The following is a 17,865-nucleotide window of genomic DNA, read 5'->3' as shown; positions in this document are numbered from 1 at the left end:
GCACGGACCCAGGTAGATCCGCGTGTCATTTCGGTTCTTCCTCACAGACAATTATTATCGTCTGTGTTTTGTAATTAAGGAATCAGCAGTTGGGGACTAATCCTAGTCCCCTCAGCTGGCGGGGGCAGGGGAGGGACTCGAACGCCAGTGGCCTGGCACCGGAATCCACGCTCTCACTCCTCCCTGAATGTCCTTCACAAAGAGTAAGAGGGAAAATGAATTCTACAAACCTATTCCCAACTCCTGGACTGCAGAAGGCCCTGATTTTAAGACACACAGGGTGCGTGAGCATCCATGGTGTCGGTGGTGTGACTGACATGGTGGTGTGGCCGCCGGCCGCATGGGAGTCAGAGCGGCCAGTGCGTGTACTCGGTCTGGGATCAGGGGTGTCGCCTCCTGCGAAGAAACAGCCCCCGATGGCCTGCATCGGGAGCAGCTCTCGCCCACCCGGCCCAGCATCATGCCAGCGCTGTGCGGAGGGTGGGGGCGGGGCCGCCTAGTCCAGTCCGAGTGCAGGGCCCAGGCCCCCCCACTCCACCACCCTGGCCGGCGGGCTCCCGAGGCGGCCTGCCCCAGGGTCCCAGGCGGCCAGCCCGCGCAGCATTCCAGGATCCTGCAGGGACAGCACAGGAGCAGCCGCAGACAGTGACGGCATCACAGTCCGGACGTTCTCAGAAGGGACAAGAGCAGTGCTGCCCGCGATTCTGCCTGACCTCCTACTAAAAGGTCAGCCTTCAGCTGCCACCATTCAGAATAATACCCAGGCAGCCGGGGCAAACACCGCCCCACCAGGTGTCCCACAGACGGACTCACTGCCATGGCGCCCTCACAGCCACTGCCCGGTGACCAGATTCTCCTTCACCTACCGCGCTCTTCCTTCTACGTTAGGTTCTTCATCCCCTTTTCCGTTAGACAAAGAAATCATCTCCCAGGGTGGTCCCTGCCACGATCCATTCGGGCCAGTGACAAAACAGTGGCACGGGGTGTCGAGGGGAGGAACATATCCCCTCTGCCATCTTTCCGTCTGTCCACAAGATGGGGCATGAGACAGGACAGACAGAAGGCGCTCAGGAACGAGTGAGACATGGTGCACCGTCTAGGAATCACTCAGCGGACCTGGGACCCAAACCCACAGTAACTCAGGACACGAGGACAGGACGCGGAACCGCAGGGAACATGTTGAGTAATGAACACTGCTAACCATCTGCATCCGAATTCCAGAATGCAGCCGAGAATAACGGACGATTATTTATCCACACAATATAGACAGGAAGTAGAGCTGAGATGATTTAGGAAGAATTATGATAATCTTTCACATTTATGTTCAACCTGTATAAAAATGCATTTTACAACTATTATCTCCTTTGACTCTAGGCTCTACGAGGCAAATAAGCGGTTCCCTTGCGTTATTGCTAAAGGAAGGCTCCAACAGGGGACGTCGTGTGCTGAAGGTTACACATACGTGGAGTGATAAGGCACAGACCATCTGATAATGTGGGGTTTCCCACGGGAAGTGACCCTCAGAAGGACCATTTCGAATATTACTGTACTCTGTGCCACTGCAAGGAAAGACCTTCGACTCTGCCAGTCCACATCCCCCTTTGCCAACGTGAGGACCCCGTGCTACCAACACAAGGAACAGGTACCCCCCAGCCCTCAAGCCCACCACAGAGTCCGTTTGGACGCCATGACATCTTCTCATCAAAGATGGAGAATCTTTCCTTTTGTAATTTTTTTTTTTTAATTTATTTATTTGACAGACAGAGATCACAGGTAGGCAGAGAGGCAGGCAGAGAGAGAAAGGGAAGCAGGCTCCCTGCTGAGCAGAGTGCCTGATGCGGGGCTAGATCCCAGGACCCTGGGACCATGACCGGAGCTGAAGGCAGAGGCTTTAACCCACTAAGCCACCCAGGTGCCCCTCCTTTTGTTAATTTCTGTGTTTGGTTTAGATTTTAAACAAAACCTCTTTAAGTGACTACGATCACAGTTATGACCATCTATTTGTAAAGGCACCGAGGCAGTAGGAAATACTGCAGTACATCTTTGTTAAGCAGAAAAGAACGGGCACACGTTTTTCTGCTAGAAGCATTAGTGGGACTTCGGAGTATTTTATTCACACTCCCAGAGTCTCCGTTTCCTCATCTGTAAAACTGGGAGCAAGAGAAGTTGAAGGACAAGATTCACTGAGCAGCGGCCACCTTCCATGGGCTACGACCAGGGCTCTGATAACTCACTGAGTCACCAGCCACCCTTCGAGATAACTGCGATGATCATCAGTAATTTACAGGGGAGAGCATTTAAACAGAAACATCAGGTAGAAACAGAAACTTTAAAGAACTCGTCCAAGGTGGAACACCAAGTGGGAGAACCAGGACTCACTTGCTGGTGGTCGGCCCACAGCTGTTCGCCTCCGGGCTGAGCGACCCCCACAGCCCAGGGTCCACATGTGAGGAGGAGATGAGACAACTCGCTTAGGATGTGAGCACGTGGCCCAGCACGCAGTAAGCACTCAACAAACTTTGGCAAGTATCAGAAAAAAACAAAATTATAATGTATCCTATAGCTGTTACTTGGCAATAAAACACACACGTACATAAAACATACACATTATCATAAATATGTGAAATAACCATCACCCAACAGATATTTTATCATCCTATATCACCAAGCAGCTTTTGAGATTTATATATATATATAATTTTTTTCTGGATTAATGAAGCACCAATAAACTCAAGATAAATCAGAATTTATTCTGAACATACCATAAGGAGACAAGACTGTTAGCCAAATATCATTTCCTCCTGAACATAGAGAATATCGGTGGCATCTTTTTTTTTCTTTAAGGCGCAATGATTTATAAAAATAAAATTAGCAGAATAGGTCTTTTTTACATATTCACACATAAAGTCATGAACCACTACTAATTTAGATGGAATAAGTGACCATGGATAAATAGGTACTGAGAGTTTGCTCTACAGATCATATTTTCTTTAATACAGAAGTAACTGAGCTTCCTATCTGGAGTGGTTTTCCGAATAATCACTTTTCCCCCTGCTCGAGATAGGGTATTTGTCCCTCTGACCTCATGCATGACTACCTTGAGAATAACTCCCCCGCTGGTAAAAGTAACAGATTTACTTTCTTGTCCACAAACTGGAAAAGGTGTCAAATGAAATCTTGGGGATAATGTTGACTCATAACTACTCTAAACTAAGTCAGTAATTGTATATCTGGCACTTCAAAATACCTGAGCCAAGTTTTATATTCAATTACATGGAGCTGACCCATATAATATCAAATATCTGAATGTTTCCAAATTATCAGTTTGACTAAGTACCAATTTCATTCTAATGTTTGACTGTTATGTTAAATTAGTCTGTGTATAATGCCAAAATACTAAGTGGTAACACATTCCAAGTAAGCCAATCTTTAAAATTATGTGTACCCCATAATAAAAACCAGTCTAACCCGACCCTCTCCCCCCAAAAACACTACTTAACAAAGATATGTAACTCACTACAAGGTGGTATCTGGAATATCTGCCAGGACAGCCTTTTCTTCAATCTAATACATCAAGAACAATACTATTATGGTTAAAATCTATTAGTACATTTGCAATTGTACACATGAATTATCATCAGGATGAACATTTCTCTTCCTAAATGTGTGTCCGATAGGTATCTGGCAGTTACTTTGTGTCTCCACCTGATGGGCAAATTTTATATATACCATATTTTTCTAATGGTCCATCTATTTAAAAGATCACTGTCTTGACATAGATCCGTTCAGTGAATGTAATAATAAACCATGTAACATTGCAAAGGAAAAATAAAGCTTTATATGTAACTAACGGAAAATTGGGACCACGGTACAGGAAACAAAATCACATGGGAATGGAAGACATGAAAGAAACCAGCAGTATGTACGGGGCAGGGATTAGTCAGATTGGTTCTTCACTTACCAAACTGGCTAAGTTTGGGCCCTGGACAAGGCTCAGTGAGGCACCCTACTGATTACGGAACTGTCAGACAACTAACACTTGCGATACACATCGTGTAAGAGGCACAGATGAGTTTGTACAATGAAATAAAATATTGCTTCACAATTTTGAGTATTGGAATGTATTTTTAAAAGTCTGCACAATATTTATGAAAAAATATTATAATTTTATACGTTCAGAATGTAGGGCCAGTCACAAAGCTTATGATGTAACTGAAGAAAGAGTGTTGGGGAATTTCTGGGTCACAAAATGTTAAATAGCACAGACAGTAGAGACAGTGAAAGATTTTATTTTTTCTTTTACTTTCATCCAAACACACCCTTTTCTGGAAAACATAAAAGCATGCACATTGATGGCATTCTTATAAAGAAAATAAGTAATAACTAAGCTGCAAATCAATAATGAGAATAACATAAACATAGGCTTAAATGATATGTGAAGAGATTTACAGGTAGATCCAGGGCTCTTAATTTTAGAAAATAATAATTCAAGTCATATCAGCACATGTTAAAAAGAAGCTTCTAATTTTCCAAATATTTTGATACAAAATTTTTAAACTAACAAATATATTTTATAGAACTTCTATGAGAATATAAGTATGTTCACAAGAAATATGATGTTCAAAGTGATCTTATGCAGTTCACTGTGACTTCTTAAAATCAGTTATAATCAACATAATTTCAATGTACTACTTCTTAAAATTGAAATTTAGAGCATATCCATGATATTCAAATAAGTTGCCCAACTTACATATACTTTGATCTAATTAGAAACAGGTTCTAACTTTAGGATAGTTAAAAAAAATATATTAACAAAGACATGGGATGGATTTAAATTTCACTTTACAAGTAAGAGAAAATGACAATTTGGCATGAGAACAATTTTCAGAAGTGTGACCTACACTGCCATGCACAATTAGGCCGGCTGTGTCCTGCGGGGATGTGTGTACACATACTCACACTATTGCACACGGACAACTCACACTACCCAGCGGTGCAAGGTGCTGTCTGACATGGCCTGCTCTCTGGGTCTGGAGAAAAACTTGGACGAAATTTCCTTTATTATTTTCATTTTGTTCATCATGATTCAGCTGGTGTGTTTCATCTGGGGCACAGATACAATTTTGCAACAAAAATCCATGAAGCAGAAAATGTTATCCTAAAGGACTGGTAGGCAATCAAGTTGAAGTTCTAACATCCACACTGAGCAGATCCAAAAAAGGTCATCCTCTTGCACATTCATTATTTCATGACTGAAAACTGAATTGGGTGATTTGTTTCCTGAAACACCGCTCTCGTTCGGAGGTGATATGGATTAACTGTGTAGCCCCATTAAAAGTAATGAGAACTAAACAAATTCATTCAGGCCTGATGGATTCAATCTCCCTGGCTCGTGGAAGGTCGATCTCTTGACATGAGACCAGCACAAACCGCCTCTGGCGCAGCCAGCAGGGCCACTCACGAGAGCTTCCGTGAGCCACACTCTGCGGGGGGACAGACACTGGCTGGCTCAGAGCCCTCCTGGGCGTGTCCTGTGCCAGGCGCCGAGCAGCACGCGGCCAGTCTTCCAAAGGAAGAGAATCCGAACACAGTGGAAACTGACTGTGATGACATGAAAAAAAACGACTTCCGAACCAAATGTTGTGCTAAACTCAAGAGTAACAAGCAAAGGCACGTGCTAGTAAATCTAGTCAGACGTCTGGAGGCTCCCATCACCTCAAATATCTGTGGACTCAGGTCCAACTAAGGTTCACACTGATTATTTTGACATAAAAAGTAATAGGAAACCTGGAGGTTTTCAAGTAGTTATGGCACAAATGTTGGGAAGTACTAAGAGCTTAGTGTAACTCTTCAAAAAGCCGGGCAATGTAAAGTTCTGCTACAATGAATCAGGGTCACAATTCTAACTTAAACTTAATTCTCATATTTTATACATTATTCTTTTGTATACAATACAGGGTGTGCAAATTTAGCTGTTTCAATAAATATTAGAAATGTTAATTACTCTGCAAATATAAAGTAAAATCAGCTAATAATGCAATACAACAAAAGCATGCGCTAACCAGAGCTTCCTCCCCATGGACAATTTCTTGCCCTTTTCCTTGTATCCCTCTTGTTACTTATATACAATTTCTTTCACTCACTTGGAGAAATTAAGCAGAAAGCAAAATATTACATAGCTCCAAGATACTAAATACTTTAGTGATAAATGCTGGACTAGTCAAAGTTGTAAAAAACTAAAAGTAACAAATACAGTGAAATATACTGCGAATTAATGTTCATGAATGCAGCTATCTGAATTACAAAACAATAACAAATTATACAATCCTAATAGTCTTCTGAAGATGACATTAGTTCATAGGAAATGCCAAGTAGAGCATAAACTGTTTAGCTTTCCCCTTTCCAGCGGCTTCTGTTCTAAAGTTGTAAAACCATGTATGCTTGCCCAAGACCAACTGCATGCCGGCTTTAATCAGAAATTCTATTTTACCCAATGTTCAATCAACAAGGCTTTATTTACACTTCTTATTAAAATCAGGAAACAATTTGCCGTACGGCGTGGCTGCCAACACTGAACCACGGAGCACATTCCACTGCCTGCAGACAGCTACCTGCTCAAGCTTTTATACTAACCCACAAGCAGCCAATTAAGGTTCCATAAATCCACGTTCTTACATAGAGTTTCCTTCCAGCCTCGGTCATAAGCATACCAGCAGTCAAACCACTTAAGATCAATAATGATGGTAAAGTCTTTTTGAGACTTAATTTAGAATTAACACTTTCCCCAGGAAATTTGTTTCTTCTTTCTGGATCCACTGAATCATAAAATTCTATAAGCAACCTATGGCCAGAATGGAAAAAAAAAAAAATTAAACTTTCAGGTTTAGTCATTTAATATTCTAGTTTAACAAATAGCTCTGTTTGCCTATTACATGCTGGAGAAGCTATAGGTCCTTGGGAAAAGGAAATACCTAGAGACTTGATTTAATTGGGGTTTCTAGACTTTGAAAATACCTTTATATGCTCATGATTAGTGATGAATTGTATTATATGTAATTTTTTTTAAAAGATAGTTTTAAGTAATTTTGTGGGGATGATTTTTTTAAACTTTAGATTTTTAATAATTTTGCAACAACCAGACTCACTCACACATGGGTAATAACCAACCCCACTTTGTCTCCACCTTCCCCAGTCTTTACTCCTCCCTCCTAAGACTCCCATTCCATCAGAAGTCAAAGAGAAGTTAAGCAGTTCTTATAACGTATAATGGAGTTTCCCCCAAAAAGCCCTTATTTGCATGGGATTATAAAAATAGGTACAAGAAGGAAAAAATAGCATAGTTAATTCATTTTCCTATCTTATTCAAAAAATGTAAAGTTATAACAGCAAGAGAGACTCAGCAAAAAACTCTCAAACACAAGTACAAAGCAGAAAACCCTTCTACTACCTTAACACACTCCCTAGAGATAACCACTGTTTTAAAGGTCCAGGCTCATTCTAAGTATGTATATAACATGAAATACATTGGATGTTAAGCATATTGTTCGGGTTTTTTTTTTTTCTGAGAACTGATTTTCATGTCAAAACACATGTATTTTACTTTTGAAATTTCTTCCATAACCCACGTGGGTGGCAGTGAATGGCTGGTGGTATAAATTCTGTCACGTACAACTGATGGGATACGAAATAAAGAAATGTAGCTACTTGTCCATAAACTTCATAAAGTTTCATTTTCAATGCAGCACACTTTTAATAATTTTCGTTTTCTAAAGTTAACTCAAAAGGGTTACAGAGGAAATAATTTTATTGTAATACAACAAAGAAAGGGGGACCAGAGCAGTCTGCTGAGAAGCGTATCAGGAGAATAAAACACAGGTAAAATTTCTGAATATAAACCTAATTTTGGAAGTCTTACTTCTGAGTCTGTAAAAACGCCACACTTGGGGTTTTAGTAAACAATGCGTCCTATAATTAATGGATCTGTTTTTTTCAAAAAGAGGGCAAAAAGTAGAGATGTTTAAAACATATCTTTCAAAAAACAGGATATGCACCAAAGGATAAAACTCCCACTGGCAGCAAACAAATAACAAATAATATATCCTAAAGTTTTCACCCAAGAGAATTCAGTTTCTAAGTATCATATCAAAACCTGACATCCGGGGCACCTGGGTGGCTCAGTGGGTTAAGCCTCTGCCTTCAGCTCAGGTCATGATCTCAGAATCCTGGGATCGAGCCCCACATCAGGCTCTCTGCCCAGCAGGGAGCCTGCTTCCCCCTCGCTCTCTGCCTACTTGTGATCTCTCTCTCTGTCAAATTAAAAAAAAACAAAAACAAAAACCTGACATCCACTTTTTATCTTCCTAAAAAGAGAAGAAAATTCTAAAATTTTTTCCTTTAGAAAACTGTATTAAATCCCAGGGGTTCTATCATCCCCTATGGAGGGCCCCTGGTCCTTCCAGATTTGTTCTTGGGTAAGCAAAACTTCACACTCCCTCCCTAGGTTCGACCTCATTAAGCCATGCCTCACCCAGGCGGTGTCTAAATACACCTGTAATTCATGGCAGCCAACGCTCAACAAGGCTCAACACTACTGTCTTGCTCTGAAGTGATGTGAATAGCACAGATGAACATAAGCTCAATCCCAGAAACTGTTTAGGCCCCAAAACACTAACAGCAAAAGACATTCTGGTCAGAATGTCACCTGCCCCTTCTTCCAGCAAGTATACCCATGTCATTTCTACACATACCCCGGACACAATGCTCTATCCCACAGCCTCGCTTTCTGGGCACCACGGGTATGCCAGCTAAGTTCTCAAACACAACACCTCTTTGACCAGGGAATGGAGACGGGGGGGCATCTCACAGTGAAAAGGGGTGTGTGTGTGTGTGTGTGTGTGTGTGTGTGTGTGTGTGTGTGTGTTTTCTAATTTTATATCCCACCACAGAGTACCTCTAGAAAATATTGAGAATGAAAACAGGAACGCCTCCTCAAACAAGTTCTTTCACAGACAACATAACAGTAAGGTTTAAAACAAGAACAGACTGGACTTGAGTTTACAAAAAAACATACATTAGTTTGAAATTATTTATTTACTACACTGAAATGTAGCCAAACCCAAGTTTTTGAAGTAGGAGAACTGTTGTTACTCACTTATCTTTAATTTCAAAACGCTCATGAAGCCATCTTCTCATAAATGCTTGTTCTTCTGGGACATCTTTTTTGTCTATACGATCAATGTGAATATGAATTTTTGGACATTCTTTGCAAAGAAATTCTAACAAGAAACAAGAAAATTCATTTTTCGTTATTTTACAACTCATCTTTATATAAAACAACTGAAAATGAGGTAAAATATATTTTTAAAAGATGAAAAAGTAGATTAAGCTTAAAAAAGAAAAAAGTTAATATAAAAAAAGAAATATATACTGATGGTTTTAGGTTTCAAGCTGAAGTAGAAGAGTGCTATAATGTCCTAGTCTACCACAATTACCTGAAGTCATTCAGTTAAATCAAAAGTACCAAATGTTACTCTGCATACAAAACCTTCAAGTCCGTAGGTGGCCCAGGAATAGAAACTTGTCCCCAAATGCCAACCACCCTCAGGCTCACTAAGCACCTGCATGAGCGCACCAGGCCGCTGCGTCCAAGCGTATCACTCGTCACACACTGTCACTGCTGTTCCCACTAGACTGTGAGTCCCCGAAGGGCGGAGGTGAAGTCTGGCTGGTTCACTCTGCCAGAGCACTGGGAGCACGAGGCACTTAACCCCCTGAGTCCCTAGTGCCTCGGCCGGGTATGTCAGCCTGTGATGGAGTGTCACATACCCAGCACAGACGTGGGAAAGAGAGCTCCACTCCTCTAGGACTTGCTGTTGGTTTCTACTCACTGGTACCCCCAGCTCTCGTGCCTTTGCCATATTTTCACATATCCTACTTGGTTTAGGAACCAAATTCTTTCTGTGGAATAGCTATGAGCTTTTAAGTGACTACAGTTCCTAAGACACGCTAATTTGAACAAAGCAGGCAGTTCTTTCTCAGCCTGCGTCACATAAGCCATGAGGCCAGGATTTATTCCAAGACAAGAACTCTGAGCTGGGAAATTCCCCTTCTCATGGATGCCTTTCGGTGAAAAGCTGAGATCATGAACAGATTAAATTCCCTGGAGAACAAGGAGATGTTCCGAAGAGATTTCAAAGGAGACTATGTTCCCTAGGTGGGAATGCAAGGAGGCTTAGACCTGTTTTCTCGAGTTGAAATGTGTTCAAAGACAGGGTTCCAAGAAGTGGTGACTCACATGGTCTGCAGTTGAAAGAAGTTTCTGCTTCAACAGGCGTCTCGGGACTCCACAGACATCTCTTTTTCGCTAAGGATTCTCTACGATTGTTCTTAACCACCGGTGTCAAGCCTTAATAGCACGAGGCATCTCCGGCATCAAAACTGTCCTGTTATATACTTTCAGGAGTGAACTGGCTTTGATGATACAGGCACAAAAAGCACAGGGGGAAGACCTGACTCTGCAGAGTTTTTGTCCTTGCTTTCTCAAGTTCCGCTGTCATTTATGTAGTCGAAGGATCTCAGCGGCAGAGTCTCGCAGAGGTTCGGAGCACGGACAGGGAGCCAGGCAGGTTGGGTCCCGCTCCCTGGTCAGCCCCGGGCAGAGGGGCTCGCTGTCGGTGCCTGTCTCCCAGTCCGCAAGAAAGAGATGAGGGAGCAGCGCTGGTCTGATGGGGCCGCCGTGAGGAGTCTGGACGTCGAGCTCCGAGAGCAGCGCCAGCACACCGTACGCCCTACAAGTCGGCGATTCCAACTTTCTAGCTGCACATTACTTCTCATCTAGCCCTCTCATTTGTATTTCTGATCCATAAAAATGCAGAGCCTGATACCAAGTCCCCGACCTGCATCTAATTATCTATGTCCCCCGCTCAGCATCGCCGTCATTCAACAGTAGGCCAACCTGTAGTTAGCCCTGATGCCGCAGGGATGCGCACGGCCACAGGCTGGGGAGATAAAAGTGAGCAGCCTTGAACTCGTAATTGTGGTGCCCGGGAAGTGACAGCAGTGTCTCTCACGAGACATCAGCTGAGGAGGGAAGAGACACGGATACTGAGAAGGACTTCCAAATTCATACGGGAGTAAAATCTACATGGTACCCTGGTGTTTACAACCCAGTTTCGTCTACATTATTTCATTCGACCTGCAGGAGTCCGTGTAGGCAAGTGCTACTACCCTTGTCAGGCTTGGAGAGGACCAAGACCCAGCATGGACGGCTGTGGAGCCCCAACAGCCCAGTTCCTGGGGTGGGGACCCAAATGAAAACTAGGAGAGAATCATCAGAAAAACACTAAAAGACTTTCAGGAGACAAGAAAGGAGTGACATAAATGTTTTTTCCATATTTAATAAAGCTCGTGTCTCTATACTTGTAAAAACTACATTAGTTGGTGCTTATTTCATACCGCGTAAGCAACAATTTTCCCATACTATTCAGAAATATATGGAAAAAGTATTCTAATTAAGGTATAACTTTTTTCCTTTTTTTTAAAGATTTATTTTTTTAGGAGGGAGGGAGAACACGAGGCGGGGCTGGAAGGGGAGGGGGGAGGGAGAAGCAGGACCTGCCAACCAGGTGCTCCAAGGTATCATTTTTTTCCAGTTAGAACTTTCCCAGGGGAGCCCTAGTAGAGCCCTAGAGTACACATATGCTAGGGCAATAGGAGTCTTTCAAGTATTCATACCTGTCACAAGGACTAGTCTCTGGAGAAACTAAGTTACATTTGGTCTGTGCCTGGGGAGCCAGGCGAGGCAGAGACAGGAGAGAAAAGCAGAGCTCCGACAGCGGGAGCAGAGAATGTCCATGTGCTGCGCGGGGACAACCTCCACACACCGGGGCCTCACCTGGCTCCCACACTGCTGGCTCATAACCCGCCCCCTTTTCTTCTGGGGAAAAATGACCTAAATCCAGGAGCAGAAAACTAGGTAGATAAGCCAGTGTACAGTCACATCAATGGACATCATGTAGCATTTTTAAAACATTATAGAAGTGTATATACTGACAGATAAAGATGTTTATGACTAAAAGCAGGACATAAAGAAAACAATATATACAAATGACCTTATCTAAAAATATCCGAAGGCACATACTCCAACACAGTGACGTTATAAAAAGGAAGATTTTGAGGAAAATATTCAAATTGTTAACTGCATCTGGACAGGTTAGCCTGTGGAGTTTTCTTCCTTCTTCTTTTGGATTACCTGTAATTTTCCCCTCCCAGTAAGTTTTATTTTCATATAAGAAAATGTTAACAGGAAGAAGCAGCCTAGCACCATACTAAGTGGTTAAACAGAACATCAAATGTTATCTTAACTTCACAATTTATTGTGGTACACCTCCTACTGTAGAAAAGGATTTTAAGTAAGTCTATAATCAGACTGGCCTGTCTCTCCTCTGCCTAGTGAACACTGTCCAGGGAAGACAAAGACCCTCATGACAAGCCCAGATGAATCACAAAGCGCACAGCCAGATGGGCGCCGATCAGTATTCACCTTGTAACAAAGACACCAGGAAACGGGAAGCACCAGGGACACTACCTGCTGCCTAGCTCTCTAACACGAGGCCTCATTAAGGCCCAAACCCTAAGACTCGTGATCACAACAGTTCATTAACCCCGCAGGTTCTGCCCTCCCTTGCAGCCAATGCACACTAGCAGTCTAGAGCGAGCAGAGGCCTGCGCAGTCAGCAGTCGTCCCGGGTGACTCGGAGGGAACTGTAATACTCTTGGAGTATAATGCAACTCAGTACGCTTTGAGAAAGATTGGCCTGTGGCATACAAAAGCATAATCTAGCAACTATGGAAATAATGTTTTTTAACTGGGCTATCAAATATGAGTATTAAGTGATAGTATGTATGGAGATACTATTTAATACTAATCCCACGGAACCACCAAGTACTTATGATATTCTAACTTACGGAATTTTATACCTAACTCAACGTACATCATCAATTTAAAGTGCATCTTCATCTATTCTAATTTAAAGTTGAGCATAATAGCAATCAATTTATATAATAATGAGAGTGGGGATTTTCAAGCCACTCTCATTCATCACTCAAGTCCCAAACTCACAATTAAAATCAACATGTGACACGGAAAACCAGATGTCGCCTCTCATGTGCACAGGCACACTGGCAGCAGTGGCGACGTCCATGCCAGACCCTGCCAAGGGTGGCTTCTGCAGAGGCTGCACAGCCCTGCACCCTGAACAAAGTACAGACGTGACTCTTGTACTTGAATTTCACCCACGGGCCTGTTACCAAACCCGATACTGGGATTTTTGCCAATCTGATAGTAAAACATGGTATCTCACTAAAAATCTTAATTTGTATTTTTCTTACTATGAATGAGATGGAGCATTTTTTTCTGTGACCTACTACTGAGTTACTGATCATCTTTTTATCAATTTGTAGAAGCACTTTCTACGTCAAGAAAATTCGACTTTTTTTCTGTGATCTAAGTTGCAAATATTTTCCCAGTTTGTCTTCAGTCTTTTGATTTTACTCTGGTGTATTCTTCCTTGTGGAAATATTCACTCTTAACTGACTGAAATGACGGACTTATTTTTCACATGGCTTCGGGTGTGACAGTTAGAAAGGCCAACCTTCTCAAAAAGAGACAATTTGTAAGGAAAACACAAAGCCACTGGCACTAATGTGTATGCAGTAGAGGAAGCAGAGCAGTAGGAGGGTGCTGGGCTGGAATCGAGACAACACAGCTCTAACGTGGTTTCCTCCTCAAGGCTTCCCACCCACTGGGGGAAGGTAAACGATTACCATAGGCGGAGCGCTAACTTTGTGGCTTAAGCACTGAGTGCCACAGGACCGCTAACGCAAGAGAAAGCAAATGAGTGAGGGAAGAGGAATGTTGTGGTAACAGCCAAGTTGGGGGAGGGCACCAGAGGAGAGGGGTTTCACCCGGGCCTACCCACAGCCTTCCATTCCAGAAGGCAGTGGAGAGAAAGAGAGTGGACAGCTAGGATACAGAGTCCTCGGAGGGCAGGCTACCAAGGGTGGGAGTTGGCCTGTGAGCACTGCCAAAGCCAGGAGCTCCTTATGACCGCGACGGTGGCATAATGAAAGCAGTTTGCAAAGGTTCTCATAAACAATTATATCTGTTTCTCATAAACAATACTCAATAAATCTTTTTTTTTAAAAGATAAACTGGTGATAATATTGTTGAACTAAATGAATGTGTTTTCAAATGTAAAAATAGGTCAATGATTCCTTTGATGGTTAAAAAAAGAAAGAAAAGGGCGCCTGGGTGGCTCAGTGGGTTAAAGCCTCTGCCTTCGGCTCAGGTCATGGTCCCAGGGTCCTGGGATCGAGGCCCGCATCGGGCTCTCCGCTCAGTGGGGAGCCTGCTTCCTCCTCTCTCTCTCTGACTGAATAAATAAATAAAATCTTTAAAAAAAAAAAAGAAAGAAAATATTAATACATTGTCTTTTTGACGAGAAGGGAAGAATTTCTAGAGTTAAGAATATAGACTTAATTTTGCACATGTGATACACAAACACTTAAGGAAAGTGGTTACCTCTGGGCAGGGGAAGGTGGACGCAGGCAAAGGGGTATGTGGTGGAAAGCAAGCCATTTCACTATACACTTTATACAGTTGTGGTTTTTAAACTATCTGATGTAGGACATATTCATTTAAAGTGAAAAAAATTGGGGCGCCTGGGTGGCTCAGTGGGTTAAGCCTCTGCCTTCAGCTCAGGTCATGATCCCGGGGTCCTGGGATCGAGCCCCACATAGGGCTCTCCGCTCAGCGGGGAGCCTGCTTCCCTCCCTCTCTCTCTCTGTCTGCCTCTGCCTACTTGTGATCTCTGTCAAATAAATAAATAAAATCTTTAAAAAAAAAAAAAGTGAAAAAAATCTTCAGCTTCCTACATGACAACTGCTCTGTGTCAAAGGCAATTGTGAGAGCAATCAGTCTACTACTTCAGATTTGTATTTCCAGCCACTGTGACCGATTTCATCCCATTCACCTCCAATTAGTGCTTCATCCTTCGGTAGCTCTCTCCCAACTTCCTGCTCTGGGAAGCTACTCCCTAGGTCTTCGGGACATATTTTGGACATCAGTCATCAGGAGGTCCCACTGACACACACACTTGACAGGCCTGGTATTTCAACCTTCAACAGCCACCGATGTGACATAAAAAGCTCGGGTTCTCTCTCTCGATCACAACTCGAATGGACACTTCGGTAAGGCAATACTCCCCACTTCCTTGTTTGCTTAATCCTGTATTTAAATTTCTCTACCAGTCAAGGGTGTCTTTGGTTATATTTAATTAAAATATTCTGCCCACTTAAAATTCTATTTTTTCTTGTTATAGCTGACATATATATAGGCAATAGCTAAAAAGTCTTTAAAACCCAACACAGGTTAGGGTGTCTGGGTGGCTCTGTCAGTTAAGTGTCAAACTCTTGATCTCAACTCAGGTCTCAGTCACAAGGTCATGGGTTCAGGCCCTTTGCTGGGCTCCACGCTGGATATGGAGCCTACTTAAAAACCAAAACAAACAAACAAAAAACCAAAAACCCCACAAAAAACCCAGCACAGGTTTGAAAAAAGAAAGAGTCATATTTAACTATTTCTTTCTTGCCAAAGAGATACTAAATTTCACAAGCATTATATAAAAGTCCATATGAAGGTGAACGCTGACCATTAGTATATCTCCGTACTGCCAGGTTAGCACTCTCCTCCCCATTCCCTCTCTTTGATTTCTGTAGCCTTCCGTTCTTACGTGCCAACTCTGGGTAGAAGGAAACTGAGTTAACGATAATGGGGAAGTCTAAAGGACTACTATGGCAACCAGGAAAGACTTGTGAAATTCAAACTGTTATGGATTAATAAAGAAATACCTGGAAAACAGATCAAGCATACACTTAGAAAATACATCAAGTAAATGTTATGAAGTACATGTACCCATTAAAGAGACTAATTACACACTCGCCAATATATGACATAATTGAAAATACCAACTCACCGGCCATGGACGGTGCTTCTTTCCGCTGTCCTTTATCATCAATAGTCCCTTCAAAAGCCACTGTCACATCATAAATTGCATCTAAGTAATTCTTCATAGAATCAAAAGCAACATGAGTTGCCTTTATTCTTGGTGTCAGCACATGTTTTAATACTGCAAAGCCTAAAAGAGAGGTTGTGGCCATGAGTTAATTACAAAACATCTCAGCAGAATATAATATCCAGACTGTCTTTAAATTTCCAGGAATAGACCAAAATATATTAAATATATTAAAGCCATATCTCATATACATGGACAGGGCTTGAGGTTTAGAAAGCACTCTTAAGACTTGATGTATTTAAATCAACATTCATTTACTACATATTTATTAGACATCTACAGGTACGAGACACTGGGGAAAGCTGTCAGAACGCTGGCCCTCAGGAAGCTTCTGACCTATCAGAAACCCTTCAATCTGCTAACCCCGGGCATGGGCGGGTACTACCAACCTTACCTCTGGCCACAGAATCAAGGCTGCATCATCCTGCCCATGGTCACTGCAGATTCAGGAGTACGATTTGTAATTCTGACTCCTAGTCCACGATTTAATTTTATTTCTATTCAAATAGGGACGCAGGAGGGAGGCAGCACCTGAATGACCCCTGCTGCGTCGAGTGCCCAAGGGAAGAGCTGCTGTGGTCTAGTTCATGTGGCACACTGGGCTTGATGCTTAGAACACTGTTGTTGTTGTTCTAAAATTAAACTGAGATACCATTTACATGCCATAAAATTCATCATTCCAAACTGCGATTCAGTGGTTCTTAGTAGCTTCACAAAGCTGAGCCACCATCACCACCATCAAATTCCAGACCATATCTGTCCCTCCAATCACATCCATTGAGTGTCCCACTACTGTTAAGACTTTGCTCTACCCTTCATACTCCCCACGGCCTCTCTTTCTCTTGATTAGAATATTTACTGACCGTGTAACAGAACAGAGTAGCTTTCTGAAGTGACATGAAAATAGACTAGACAAAAGTTGATTTGGATCTTCTCCTGCCTCTCTCCAGGGAAAATCAACTGCATAAGGAAGAATAGCTATAGTATGTTGGGACCCTCCTGCAGAAGAATTTTTAAAATGCAAAGCGGTGTGGGAAAGAAGAAGATTCCCACAACCACATATCTGACTGAAGTCCCCAGGGCAGAAGCAGCTTAATTTACTCAAAAACTTATAACAAAAGGCTGAATAGTATACAAGGCTGGGAAACATTCATTTGTCGATTAAATTAGTTAATACATCCTTCTTTGCTTTTGGAGCTCACCCAATTTTATTAAGTCCAAAGCTCCACAGAATCACTCTGTGGTATTCAGTAAGAATACTTACTAGAATTCATTAAGTTAGCGAGAAGACAGGAAGACAAAGTAGTATTTAAAAAAATTATACTGAAAGTCAGAAAAATCAGTTTTGTGACAGATGAATAAGAAATGCCCATCATTAATATGTAAGAAAAGCTAAGAAAAAAAAAATCTTCTCACTGAGGAATGCACCAGGAGCAGCTCGAGTGCCCCAGACACATTTTCTAGATCCAACCCACATTCTGCAGCTTCCACCTTTTATCTTCCAGCTCTTGAAAGAGAACAGCCAAAGAGGAAGAAGAAAAACAAGGAGACTGGGCTGACATAGAGGCCCTGAGTAGAAAACATCTCAAGAAGGAACTAGTCAACGAAAGACCCGGAAAGATCCAGAACTGAGAAGTGGCCCCCTGGCCAAACAAAGGTCACCTGTTACCTGGACGAGTACTTTCTGAGGAGTGGTAGGAACGGAAGCTTACAGAAGAGGTGAAGTGAGGTG

At 42.4% G+C, this 17,865-nt stretch overlaps 1 protein-coding gene across 1 annotated transcript in view; it reads right to left on the bottom strand.

Moving 5' to 3' along the window:
• Positions 1-4,273: 4,273 nt before the first annotated feature.
• The window catches only part of LOC111144580 (1-acylglycerol-3-phosphate O-acyltransferase 5), a 73,835-nt gene continuing 60,243 nt past the window's right edge, over positions 4,274-17,865 (bottom strand). The window contains exon 8 of the mRNA XM_022498942.1: positions 4,274-6,841. Coding sequence (XP_022354650.1) covers positions 6,616-6,841 — 226 coding nt within the window. The 3' untranslated portion in view covers positions 4,274-6,615. The remainder of the gene's footprint in view (positions 6,842-17,865) is intronic.

Source organism: Enhydra lutris, unplaced genomic scaffold (genome assembly GCF_002288905.1).
Source record: "Enhydra lutris kenyoni isolate GAN:26980312 unplaced genomic scaffold, ASM228890v2 scaffoldscaffold11, whole genome shotgun sequence".
NCBI lineage: Eukaryota > Metazoa > Chordata > Mammalia > Carnivora > Mustelidae > Enhydra > Enhydra lutris.
Note: the sequence above shows the minus strand (reverse complement) of the source record. Positions and strands in the feature narration are given on the sequence as shown.